This window comes from Sebastes umbrosus, chromosome 15, assembly GCF_015220745.1.
Source record: "Sebastes umbrosus isolate fSebUmb1 chromosome 15, fSebUmb1.pri, whole genome shotgun sequence".
Classification (NCBI taxonomy): Eukaryota; Metazoa; Chordata; class Actinopteri; order Perciformes; family Sebastidae; genus Sebastes; species Sebastes umbrosus.
The window spans coordinates 13961288-13973960 of NC_051283.1; the positions used below are offsets into that span (position 1 = coordinate 13961288).

The window sequence follows — 12673 nt, forward strand, 5'->3', positions numbered from 1 at the left end:
CATGGCCATGTTTTGCATATTTCCATGCTTGCCTTCAGAACACTTTGGTACGATGACCAAGACAACAGGGTTCATATGTTCACTGGTTACACATCTTTCTTTGTACCTAGCCTGTATGTGAGAGTGTGTGCTTGCACATCTGCTGTATATGGGTGTCGAACTAACTGCTTGACTTAAAACAACAGTTTGGTTTCTGGAAAATTTTACAGTTTTTCTTACTTGATCAGAATCAGAATTAAGAAAATGCAAAGGTTAGCCTAGCTTAACTCAAATGGTTGATGTGGTTGAATATTGATTTTTATTGGAACAAGATGCATTTCCCCTAAAAGGGTGGACACCATAGACTGTATATAAAGATGGACGAGGCGTCTCCACATCCTCCCACTGGACAGAAGTGAAGCCAAAATGTCCCGGAGTCTGAGCAGTAGTGATTGGGCGGTGGAGCCGTGGTATCGAGGTCCCCCGCCCGAACCAATTGCGAGCCGAGCACGGCCGCAGCTTTTCAGCGAGAGAGACTCACAGCTGCCAATCATGAGGTCACACCCCCCTTTTTACATTGGCGTGCACTCTGAATTTTTAGTTTAGCCCATGTCCCATCCACTAACATGGAAGGGGCGGGCTTTATGACCTATACTGCAACCAGCCACCAGGGGGCGATCAAGATGTTCTGGCTTCACTTTTGGGAAGCTGTCATGTCGTCCATTTTTATATACAGTCTATGGTGGAAACATAGGCCTATACCTTGTTGTAAGCCCAAGGGGTTAATATTTTCTTTTTTGTTAATTAGTTCAACATTTTGGGAAATATGCTTATGTGAGTTAGATGAGAAGATCGATACCGCTCTTGCGTCTGTACGCCAAATATGAGGATACCATCCAGCAGCTGGTTAGCTTAGCTTAGCATAAAGACCTGAAACAGGGGAAACAACTAGCCTGACTCTGTCCAAAGACTTTGACTTTGTACGGATTAAACAAATGAGATATGACGTATTAATCAGGGAGCTTTAGATGTGCTGGTAAGCGGATTTTGCTGGCGTTAGCTTCATATGTAGCCGACCATGCAGACATGAGAGTGGTGTTGACTTTGTAACTCTTGGCAAGAAAGTTAATTAGCTTTCAGCTTATGTCACAACAACGTGTCGAACTATTCTTTAAACCTAGCATTAGTTTCTTAACAAATAATTCAAAAAGAATCTGACAATTAGCTTAATTTTAGCTGCATCGTATATCATTTTAAATCACGCTAGCCTTCTTGTTAGGAGAGTATCAAGTTAGGCTAAGCTACGCTAGCCACACTTTCAAGCTGCAAGCAGAGGGGAAAGACAGGGCTGGGTGACATGGACAAAATCGTATATCCCGATATAGGTCATTTCATATCTTGATAACAATATATATCAAGATATAGCATTTTTTGGGGGGAATTCAATAAATAGTCTATATGAAATAACCACATGGTAAAGCCTATTTTTGTATACTCCTGTGTGAATTAAATACTTGACCAAAAAAAAGTATTTTCTCATTTTAAGAACTTGAGTGCAAAATGAAGTTTTAAGTGAAATTATGAAGGTAAAACGAAATAAATAGGCCTATAGGCCTAGCCTATATCGCGATAGAAACGATATAGAAAAATAAACAAAAGACATTTTTATATAATTTTGACAATATATAGTATATCGTCATATTGCCCAGCCCTTGGGAAAGGCATTAATGAATTAGCCTGGCTCTGTCTAAGTAGGAAACATTTGTAAAATCTTACAAAAACCAATGTATACCCTTCCTAAATACTCAAGTTATCCTACCTGTCCAACAATATTACAATTTAAGAAATCCCTTTACTGTACGTGTTGATAAGTACCTAGATCCTCACTGTCTCACAAGTTAAAGCAGCTACAAAACCTACCTAAACAGCCCGTATTTATGATGTCAGAGGGCTTCTTTTAGAAACAATATCTAATCTCGACTTGAAGTGTCAAAAGTCCTAAACTGGATATTGGGAGACCAAAGATCAACGCTAGCTTTATTATGGTTGTACAGTATTCCAATGCTTTGTTACATCTGTGTAGCCACTTAACTAGTGATGAGTAGAAAATCCAATTCAGCAGTCCTTTAAACAGTATGTTTGGTCAAAACCTGAATGTTTGGGCATATCAATTCACTGTGCAATTTCCTCAGCAAGGGTGGGACACTAAAAAAGTCACTTGCATGCATGTAAATGTTGAGGTAATGTTCACACACCTCAAGTTAATCTACCTTGTACAATAGAGGCCTCGAATAATGCTGGATGTCTGTATATAAGAGAGAAATAGAGTGAGAGGTGGGGACAGAGACAACTTTAAGGTACAGATCAGTTTCAGATTATTCCACTGAATTGCATGAGGTGAATGTTTATCTGCTGTATGTTTATTAAGATATCCGAATGTGTCTCTCTGAATGTTTCTCTCTCTACATGTCGATCAGTCTCCGACCAAGACCAACAAAATGTCTCAACGAATGTGCGTCCTGAATGTGTTTTACTGGACACGTTTTGAATAGGCACACCTGCTGGGGTGTGTTTTGTTTTTGATATTCTACGCCTATGTCAAGCAGTGTACACTATGGTGTCTTTTGAATGTTCTGTGGTCAACAGCGTCCTGTCTGTTTTTGGTGAATTGTTCAATTCAACCTGTCTTACCGTCAATTTAGGAGCAAACTGTGACCTGGCAGACGCATTATCAGGTTTATAATTTGGCCAAACCGTATTGTGAAGCGAACAGGGTTTGTACGACCACAATCTACCACCTCTCAATGTTTTCATTAACCCTTCTACACCTCCTCCCCCACACAAGCCATCTCTCTCTGTGTCCTGATTTCTCTGAAAGCGTTTCTAAAGATGTTCATTCTTATAAATGCATGAAGCCATCAGTGTAAATAATTTCCGTTTTCCCGTAGAAGCACGTAGGTGTTAAGTTGCCACTTTGAATGTGAGAGGTGAGAGCTAAATGAGAAATAAATTAACATACTCTGGCATAATAAGATTCATGTTAGCTGCTGCCAATAAACAAGCAGCACAGCCTTCCACAGCTTTCCAGGTATTTCTGTCAATTTTAGCTCATTTGGTTGCAGTCGAGGCGACAGTGTGACAGCAGCAGTCACTTTCTCTGCTGAGAGCAATATCACCATCAGACAATGTGTCGTCTCTGCAGTGTAACGGCAGATCTGTCAGCTGGCGATGAGACGTTTCTGAAAAAGCAGTAAAACTCCATCTCTGTGGGCGATAAGGCTTCAGCTGAGCTTTTTTCATTTTGGGATTAACTTTAGTTCGCTTGTAATCAGTTCCTTTTTTGTCGGGTATATTTTCTGTGAAATAAGAGCAATTAAAGGAATGTATCTTTTTATGTACTTGTCAATCAAGATATTGTGTACTTTATTCTTTATCAGAATATCTCTGTATATCGTGTCCCTTAAACAAAATTGATATATTAGTTCTGCATTTCTTTTAACACATGCTTTGACCCTTTTTGATTTCATGTCTACACAAGTTAGTCACTTACATTTGAGAACATGTAACATATGATACTTGTCTCTGTGAAAATATACAAAATAAATATTGTTTTGATTAAATTCTATATATTGTATTGATTTGAAGTTTTTCCTACTCGCTGGCATTCTGCTTGCTGCTTGAATTGAGGCAGATTAATGATATAAAAACAAAATCTATAGCTTGGGACTGAATAGGTCTTTGGTTAAAACCATAGACTATAAAATAAGTGTTTTTTGCAACCATAAGACACGAGAGGGTGGAGCAAAGTGCAACTGAACGCTGAATAAGACATTTTCAGGCGACCAAAAACCCCAAAGCATACGCTGCTTTATCGTCTATTTGACTCTAAATGAGACCATAATTTACTGAATGAACATCATGCTGTATTGAAGAAGACTTGAAATTAGCAATTGAGACCATAAACTCATGTTTACAATGTTTACTGAGGGAACAAATCAAGTGAGAAGTAGGGTCATTTTCTCATAGACTGGTATACAAGCAGACTTCTTTTTGCAACCAGAGGAGTCGCCCCCTGTTGGCTATTAGAAAGAATGCAAGATTAAAGCACTTCAGCATTGGCTTCACTTTTCAGACCCTGGAGGTTGCCCACTGGTTAAAATACACACCTGACAAATGTTTGTGATTCAAATGAACTTTATTGACTTTGCGTCCAGATGTCAAAGGGCATGCAAATACAGGCTTCTGAATCCGAAATTGTTCCTTTTTTTTCCTCAGTTTGGTTCCATTTTCTTACAAAACTACGTGCACCTTAAGTAATCAATTCTGCAGCGTACAAACCACAAAAATACCAGTTTTACATTATCAAATACTGCACATAGAAAACATTTACAAAGCACAGGTATAAAATTACAGCTCCTTTTTTTCCTCTTCATAAGCATCCTTTCATCAGACAGTCTGCTATGCTTTGCCCTTTAAAACGTACTCTGTGAACGCTCCTCGGTGGAAAAGGTTAAGGCCGGTTAAGAAAAGACAACCGATCATCTGCCAACACCAGCAATCCAATTTAACTGGGCTGAATGTTTTGTTCATTTCTCCAGATGCTTCCATCCATCTTTAGATTCGTTTCCAAAGATTTACCTGCATTTTGGAAATCCAAATGTGCTTTGCTGGGCTTGATAAAGGTTGTCTTGATTAGTGGGGAGGGGAGCTACAGTGGCCTTAATATAGTTTGACAGACAGCTAAAACAGACAGAATGGCTACTGAGGAGACTTGTGCTGTGACATTTATAGACGTGGATGAAGACAAACTGGCATATTCAGCAGCAAAAACTCCATCAGCTCAGTAATAATGCCTGTGTTGCTCTCGTTGACAGCTGCTACAACAGACATTTGGAATGCATGCGTCTTTAGAAAATGAAAGTAAATTAAAAACTTAAAAAATCAGAATGTCTTGCTCATGGGGGCTATCATAAAATACCAGTTATTCACAATGCATTGCATGCTCTGTTGAGTCAAAATTGCTTTGAATGCTTGAAAACTTTAAATCTTATTTGTCATCATGTTGGGCTGATACAGATTCAGCCATGACCCAACTCTAATGAGCGAGACAGAGGGCCGAGGCCAGAAGTGAAGTGAAGGCCCCGGCAACAGCCGAGTAGGCTACAGCCGATGGTTATTGCCAGATAAGTATTTCAGAAAGTGGAAGGCTAAGTCCATGCTACTTTAAGATACAGCATCTCAATTAATTACCCTTTGACATTGCACTGGGTGTAATAGACTTCCTCTTCACGTGTCATTATCATCATAATCATACCATCGTTAAGATTAAATACAAGAAAATCATCAGAGTAACCATGCAGGCGAACATTTTCAAGTTAAAAAAAATCATAACAATTCCATCAGCTTGATAGATAAATCGAGTTAAAGTTAATCGCTACAGGGGGAGGGGATAGCAATCCTTTCTATTTGGAACCCATCGTGGCGATTTATTTAAATAACTAAAAATGCATTTCGCCAGACAGAATTCATGCTTGTTTCAACCATAGAGCTGTTGTTTTAAAATGAACAAAGAATAAGACATACAGTATACAGTACAGTAAAAGTAAGGGCTGCCTGAACTGATGCAGGCGGGGTCCCTGGAAAGTCTCCAAGGAGACGGTATAGCAAACATAGATGACAAAAAAATTACACTCAGTTCTGGTGTAAGGGTTAAGAAATACATTCATAAAACTATACATATACACATATATAACTTCGGTACAATTGTTCAAGCAAAATACATTTGTCAAAACTTTCAGTTGTGTGCTACAAGAGTGATAGCAATGTCTCCTACACAAAATAAGGCCATTGTAAACGGAACAAGCCCTCATTTTCCTCGAAAATCTCAAGGCAGGTTTTTTGCCCTCTCTGAATAATACCTCTCTCCTTACAAAAATAAAATACATTTCCAACATAGCACTCAAGAGACGATTCGGGTTGATTGAAGATGCATCATAACAGTTTTGCACACAATAAAGTTGGGTTAGAGAATGCTCGATGTGGATTTAACAAGGAAGCAAGCAAGCGTATGGGTTTATATTCCAAAGAATCCACAGCCTTTACATTCAAACCTCAGCTAAACCTGTCTGAAACACAGTTTACCAAGCTCTACATGCTCCGCGCTATTTCCAATAAACTGCTTCCCAATCGTATAAGCGGCCTGCATGCATGCATCTACCTTCACATTTACATAAGACTCTCTGACGACCTGCTCCGCCCTGCCATAGTTAACCCTGCTGCTTGTGAGCCTCCAACCTTTTTCTTAAAACAGTAGCGTCAAAATAAATCAAATGACCATGTGATGAGACAAATCATGTGATACTACAGTCAATTTGTTCTAATCTAAACGGTAAATGCAAAGACGAGAGGTGATAATGTTCATCTGAAAACCCTGATCCTTAAATTCTCCTCACTGTGGTCCACAACATAGACCGTATATAAAGATGGACGACGTTAAAGCTCCCCAAAAGTGAAGCCAAAACATCTCAATCGCCCCCTGGTGGCTGGCTGCAGTATAGGTCATAAATCCCGCCTCCTTCCATGTTAGCGGATGGGCCAAACTAAAAAGTCAAAGTACACGTCAAATACATTTTTCCCAAAGATGGTTTCTGTCATTTTAGGTAGCTCTTATCACGCTGATGTACTGTATGTTCAAGTGTTCATGTTTCTGATAAGTTTGGTTTTAATTATTTATTTGATGCTTTAAAAAGGGAGTGTGATGTCATGGTTGACAGCTGCTCTGAGTTAAGTAGTCGCACAGCCAGGGAATTGTACAAGAGAGGAGACGCAACTTTAACTTTCCATAACCGTCATGAGTCTGAGTTATAGAACATGTGTCAATTTGGTAATATGGTAGCTCCCATATCTGAGATATTTTGGCTTCACTTTTGTACAGTGGGAGTAAGAGGAGAAGCGTCGTCCATCTATATATACAGTCTATGGTCCACATCTTAAGTTAACAAGTGGCTTTTTTAATAAATATCTATACATTTAAATATCTCTCGCTCACATCTTGCTACTCATTATTACGCATCACGCAGTACAACAAAATGCACCTCATGAGAAGACATACACCCACACTACACTCTGAAGAAAAGGCAATATTTCAACTTTCCCTTTGGTTGCGGGAATCAAAAGGTTTTGGACAAATTCTGCAAATGCCCTCTCCTCTCCATAAAAACACTCCTTATAGAATAATTATACATCTCTTTGCATCGTCTCTTTCAATCATTAGAGCTGTTAATGTTTAGGGGCTACTCAATATACAGCGAAGGGAAATATACGGTCTCATATAAGCTCAAAAGTGTTGGAAATCACAGGAAAAATATTGACAGCGTTTTTAAAGAGTTTACCAAGGACTAAACATTCAGCAGGGGTGTTATATAAGTCTAGAAATTTCTTTTTAAAAACGTTCTTTCCATTTATTTTCTCTCTCGTCAACCAAGCTTTCCTTTTGTCCTCACAAAAGGCGCGCACTAAAGAGAATGTGTGCAAATACCAAGAGTCCTTATTTTTACATCATGCCAGCCGTCCACAAAAATAGATACGAATTAACATAAAATAACTTCATATACATGACCATACAGTTACAGATCCAGCAAGGAATGGCTCCAAAAGGGGAAAAAGAAATTGGAACCCAGACCTTGATGGTTCTTCTAAAAAGGGTTGTATACATTACGGGAGGGTCAGAAACTGACCTTCATCCTCCTCCCGAAAAATTCAAGAATGCCAGAGATCCCTTTATCCAAAGTTCAAAGAGTGTTGAAATGTGATTTCTGTTGGTCTGAGGTGAGACAAAGTGCCTCAGAGTTTCCCTTTTTGCACAAAGATGAAGAGAGAAGCGAGTTCTTCGCAGACGATAGAACAAACGGTGGTGATGAAACCAAATGTGAGCTCGTAAACACGCACAAGCTTTTAATAGCCTATAACGAGACAGTCATCTCTCCTAACACTAAAATAAGACTCTGGTGTCTTTATCCACACACAAGGTTTGGTGTTGGTCCCAAGACGAACAGATTCAAAAACACTCTGAACCACTGAAGAGAATGATGAAAGTTTCATCTAAAAAAAAAAAAAACAGAAACACCAGTAGCTCAGTTTGCCCTGCTACTCCTCTGCCATCAATGAAGACTCAACCATTGCACATTTTACTTGAACAGCCGCCAGGTCAGTCCTACCTTTTTTGTTTCAATTTAAAATGCAAATACAATGCTTCAAATACTAAGAACAAAGTTGCGTTGGTAATTGTGTGAGGTAAACATTAAAAGAAAAAGCTATTTTTTCCTCAAAAAAGGATAAATTTAAATACATCAAGTACACAAATTGGGACACGTCTTTATCCTTCAAGACATAGATCTTTAAGAATTAAATGTACCTACTCACACAAAAAAAATGTTTTTGAATAAGTTAATGTTGTAAAAGATTGAAGTTTTTTGCAAATAAATTACTATTATGATTGCTCAGATTTAAAGGACCAGTGTTTAGGATTTAGCAGCATCTAGTGGTGAGGTTGCAGATTGCAACGAACTGAATACCCCTCCCTTTCCAAGCATGTGGAGAAATACGGTGGCCTTCGGGTAACGTAAAAACGCTAAAGGTAGAGCCAGTGTTTGGTTTGTCCATTCTGGGCGACTTTAGAAACATGGCGAACTCTGTGAAGAGTACCTGCTCCCTATGTAGATATGAAGGGCTCATTCTAAGCTAACGGAAACACAACGATTCTTAGGTGATTATACACTAATGAAAACGTAGTTATGAATATTATATTACATTTGTGCTAATAGATCCCCTGAAATCCTACACACTGGACCTTTAAGTTGAAAATCAGTGGCAGAATTGACCTGTTTCAGCTGTCCTAGTGGGCCTTTACACTGAAATTCAAAATACACTCGTTACATTTCCATGCTGGCATTCAATTCAAAGATTCGAAATGCACACCGCAGTGTGACCAAATCAAATAAAAATAAATAAACAGGTGGTCAACTACTGCATCTTTGAGATTCAAACATAATACACATATTACAGTAAAGTGCCATCTTAAAACACAAACACGCTGCCTGACAAGGAAATATGAAGAGTGACAAGTTGCACCTGAAACGGGTAAAACTACCGTATATGGCAGGTTAGCAATCAACCTGCTAGAAAAGTAACACTAGTTATCTATAGATAATACACATTTACAACATGTTTTTGTTACAGTCAGTGTGACAGAGAAGGGTGACCAAAGAGAAAGGGTTTAAAGGTTGTAGGACCAGCTGTGTGCACACGTGTGAGAGACAGAGGCACGCTTCCTACTTCCTTTAACAATTAGGAAGAAAAAAAAGAGGGGGTATCAACAGGAAGTTCAAAGAAGTCTGGGTGCTGGTATACAGAGAAAGAGAGTGTGACTGTGGCACCCCCTGGATGTGGAACACAAGAACCCCAGACTAGAGCTGGACACATTTCCCAGAAAGCCTTTGTGCTCAGTGCCCTGTGTGGTGCAACAGTCTTTTTGCTCTAAAAGATGAAGGCAGGATCAGAAACGTTGTTCATCAGCGAATGGGGCAGCTGGCTGACTAATTTGTTCTCTTCTTCTGCAGATTGCGATGATAGCGCTCCACCATCCTTCTCCCTAACTCAGTGCAGTGCTCTTTCCTCATTGCAAAATAAAGTGGCCCTATACTCCCGTTACATTGGTCGAGGCAAGCTAAATAAAAAGATTGAAGCACTTTAAAATGTCTCTACAAGGGTTGCAAGCACACATGCAGAATGCAGCCGATACATACGTAAACACAAATAAGTATTGAACTATCTATTTATATTTATATATATGTATATCTATATATAAACTCTGCCCTGTGGAAATTATAGAATAGCAGTGTTGCTACCTCACATAATAGCCATTATGTGAATATCCAAGCCTGTTGCCCAGGTGTGTTTACGTGTTTGGCCGTTCTCAGCTCGTGTGTGTACAATGTATCTTGTTTTTTTGCATTACATCTAAGTCATTGACTCTGCTACATATCCATACTTTATATTGTATACTAGTTCACCTACGACTTTTATAGTAATAATAACAACAATAACAATTGCTTTGGTTTTAAAAAATAAAGTTTTTTTTTCTTAGTTTGGCATAGAGAGTTTAGAAACTGGCATCGGGATGGCCCTGGGATGAGTCGTGCCACGATCTGGTGGTACCTTGGAATGCAGATTTTGCTGTGTCATGGTAGGAAATGTTGAAATGGGACGGTGGAAAAAAATGCTACATGTTTCTGGTAAATTAAGTCTACTTCAAGTTGGATTTGTTTCTAAACTAAAATACTGATCAGTGTGCGAGAGAATGTGGACGTGGTGAAGGATGTGTCTTCCTGCACAGATGGGTGTGTTTGTGTGTTGTGTGTGTATGTATGCCTACCTGTCTTTGCACTTACAGTCGTTGTGTATATACAGTACGTGTGTCCGTGTCTGCATGACTCCGGCCTGTGCCCGTGCATGTGGGTGTGTACTGGTGTGTCTAGGTGCACGAGGGGCTGGTGGCGCTCTCCAGGGAGGACTGGGAGAGGCGTCTGGTGAGGGGTCCGATGCTGGGATCTGCCAGAGAGGAGGTAGGGAACAGCTTGTACCAGCCGCTGACTGTGGCAGACAGGTCCAAGTCCTCGAGAAGGATCTGGGCCATTCCCATGAAGCACTTGTGGTCCATACGCCCGTAATCCCCCCACACTATTACCTAGAGGAGAGATGAGATTAGATTATACATTTACATTAAACGGCAATGAAAACTGTCAGTTGCAGCCCGAGTCTCTGAAGATACAGACACCGCCACACACTTCTAGTGGGTCATAAGTGATGGGAGGGATTACTTTTGTAAAATCCTGCAAATTTAAGTTGTGTATTGGGTGTAGAATAATCAATAGGACACCTGCTCAGAAGTCTCATCATTCAGGCTCTTCTTGCTGCTGGAGGAACTGTAACTCCCAGGTAGCTAACTACTATCACCTGATTTGGGCCTGTCCAAAAGTAAATTCTTTTTGGAGTAAGATTTACACAGAATTAGTTACTATATTTGGTACAAACATAGTTTTTAAGTGGGACGAACTCCTGTTTGGTCTTCTACTTTCAACCTCTACAAATATTAAAACAAAATACTTATTTGTGATATTGAGTGTAGCTGCTAGAAAAGCAATTACTAAGAAATGGCTTAAACCAGATACCCCATCATTAGAGAACTGGTATGATGTAATTTATGAAATATTTGTAATGGAAAGAATTAATTTCTCATTGAAGCTTCAAGAAACTAAATTTGAGGAAATTTGGAGGGAGTGGAAAAAGTATATTTCCCCAAAACGCCCCTTCTTTTGTTTAATTTTTCTTTTTTTTCTAAATGTAATTTTTTTAAATTATTATTATTATTATTTATTTTATCTTATTTCACATGAAAAGCACCCCATGTTCTATTTGTGTGTTCTATAATTTCATTGTAAAAAAGTGGAAAAGTTGGTTCACTTCATATTTGTATCTAATTAAGTCTGTTTATGTAAATGTCTGAGAAAAAACAAATAAAGAAAAAACAAAATGAAAAAAAAAGAAATAATCAATAGAAATTAAAAAAAATATATGAGGGATCAATGTAAAGAAATCCCGTACCTGTAGGACTTTGCCCTGAGGACTCTCATCAAACAACAGAGCCTGCTGGTAGGTGGGGTCCAGATTCCTTTTCACTACTTTGGTTTTCTTCTTAGCCAAGCACACACCATTCTCCAGCACATACACCTTCACGTAGGTCGCTGCAGACAAAGCAACACAATGCAACACGGTGAAAATCCAACACTGGTATACAGATCGGACAAAAGGAGCCAAATCAGTAGAGTTTTAATGCAGAAGGTGAAGTCAATTCAGAGTACCTGGTATGTTCTTGTTGCCCGGTTTGGGGGTCAACCCTCTGGCCTGGTTGACCTCCACCTCCAGCTGCCCTCCTCTGTCTACCATGCCTACATGGACATCCCCTGTAGAGCGAAAACACATCATCAATCCAATAGGAATATATATATATAAACAGAACACTGTGGTGCTCAGTAAACCATGTTTTGTAATAAGCAAGGTTGCAATGGCTGATATCTAACTGCAGAGGGCGACACAGAGCTGTGAGTGTCTTCACAGCCAGATATGCTGGAGCACAGTGCTCTGTTCTGTTGTTTTTCACAAGCAATGACCTTTGCATGAAAGATTTATACCTCATGAAAGAATAACTTCATACCGTGCTGAGTGAATACACTAGTATTGTGCAGTATTTTTAGACGCTGCTGTGCATCTCACAGTTTGTATGTATGAAGGTATATAGCTGTATTTTTGATTCTCTATCATCCTACAGTCCACCAATATTTAGATTCTCATGTATTACAATTTGAATTACCTAGGATTGTCAGGTTGCTGATAAATTAGAATTGATGCTTTTTTTTTTCATTGTTTAGCAGAGCTAAATCTTGACCCTACAGTAAGAGTTGTTGAGACATTTCCTGTTAAACTGTCCTATAAATGGTAATTGGTCATCAGTAGAAGGGAGAGAGGTGTGAAACTGAACTAAATATGAGTGCGAAGAATCTCATGAAATCTCAGAAAGAATCAAACTATACTTGATGAGAATGAGATGGATTGAACAGGGAAAGATGGTGTAGTTGGT

The 12673-nt window shown here is 39.1% G+C and overlaps 1 protein-coding gene across 1 annotated transcript in view; it reads right to left on the minus strand.

Annotated features, from left to right (window-relative positions):
• Positions 1 to 7919: 7919 nt before the first annotated feature.
• Positions 7920 to 12673, minus strand: part of rims3 (regulating synaptic membrane exocytosis 3) — a 39808-nt gene continuing 35054 nt past the window's right edge. The window contains exons 5-7 of the mRNA XM_037795023.1: positions 11898 to 11999; positions 11641 to 11780; positions 7920 to 10723 (exon numbers count right to left, since the gene is read on the minus strand). Coding sequence (XP_037650951.1) covers positions 10511 to 10723; positions 11641 to 11780; positions 11898 to 11999 — 455 coding nt within the window. The 3' untranslated portion in view covers positions 7920 to 10510. The remainder of the gene's footprint in view (positions 10724 to 11640; positions 11781 to 11897; positions 12000 to 12673) is intronic.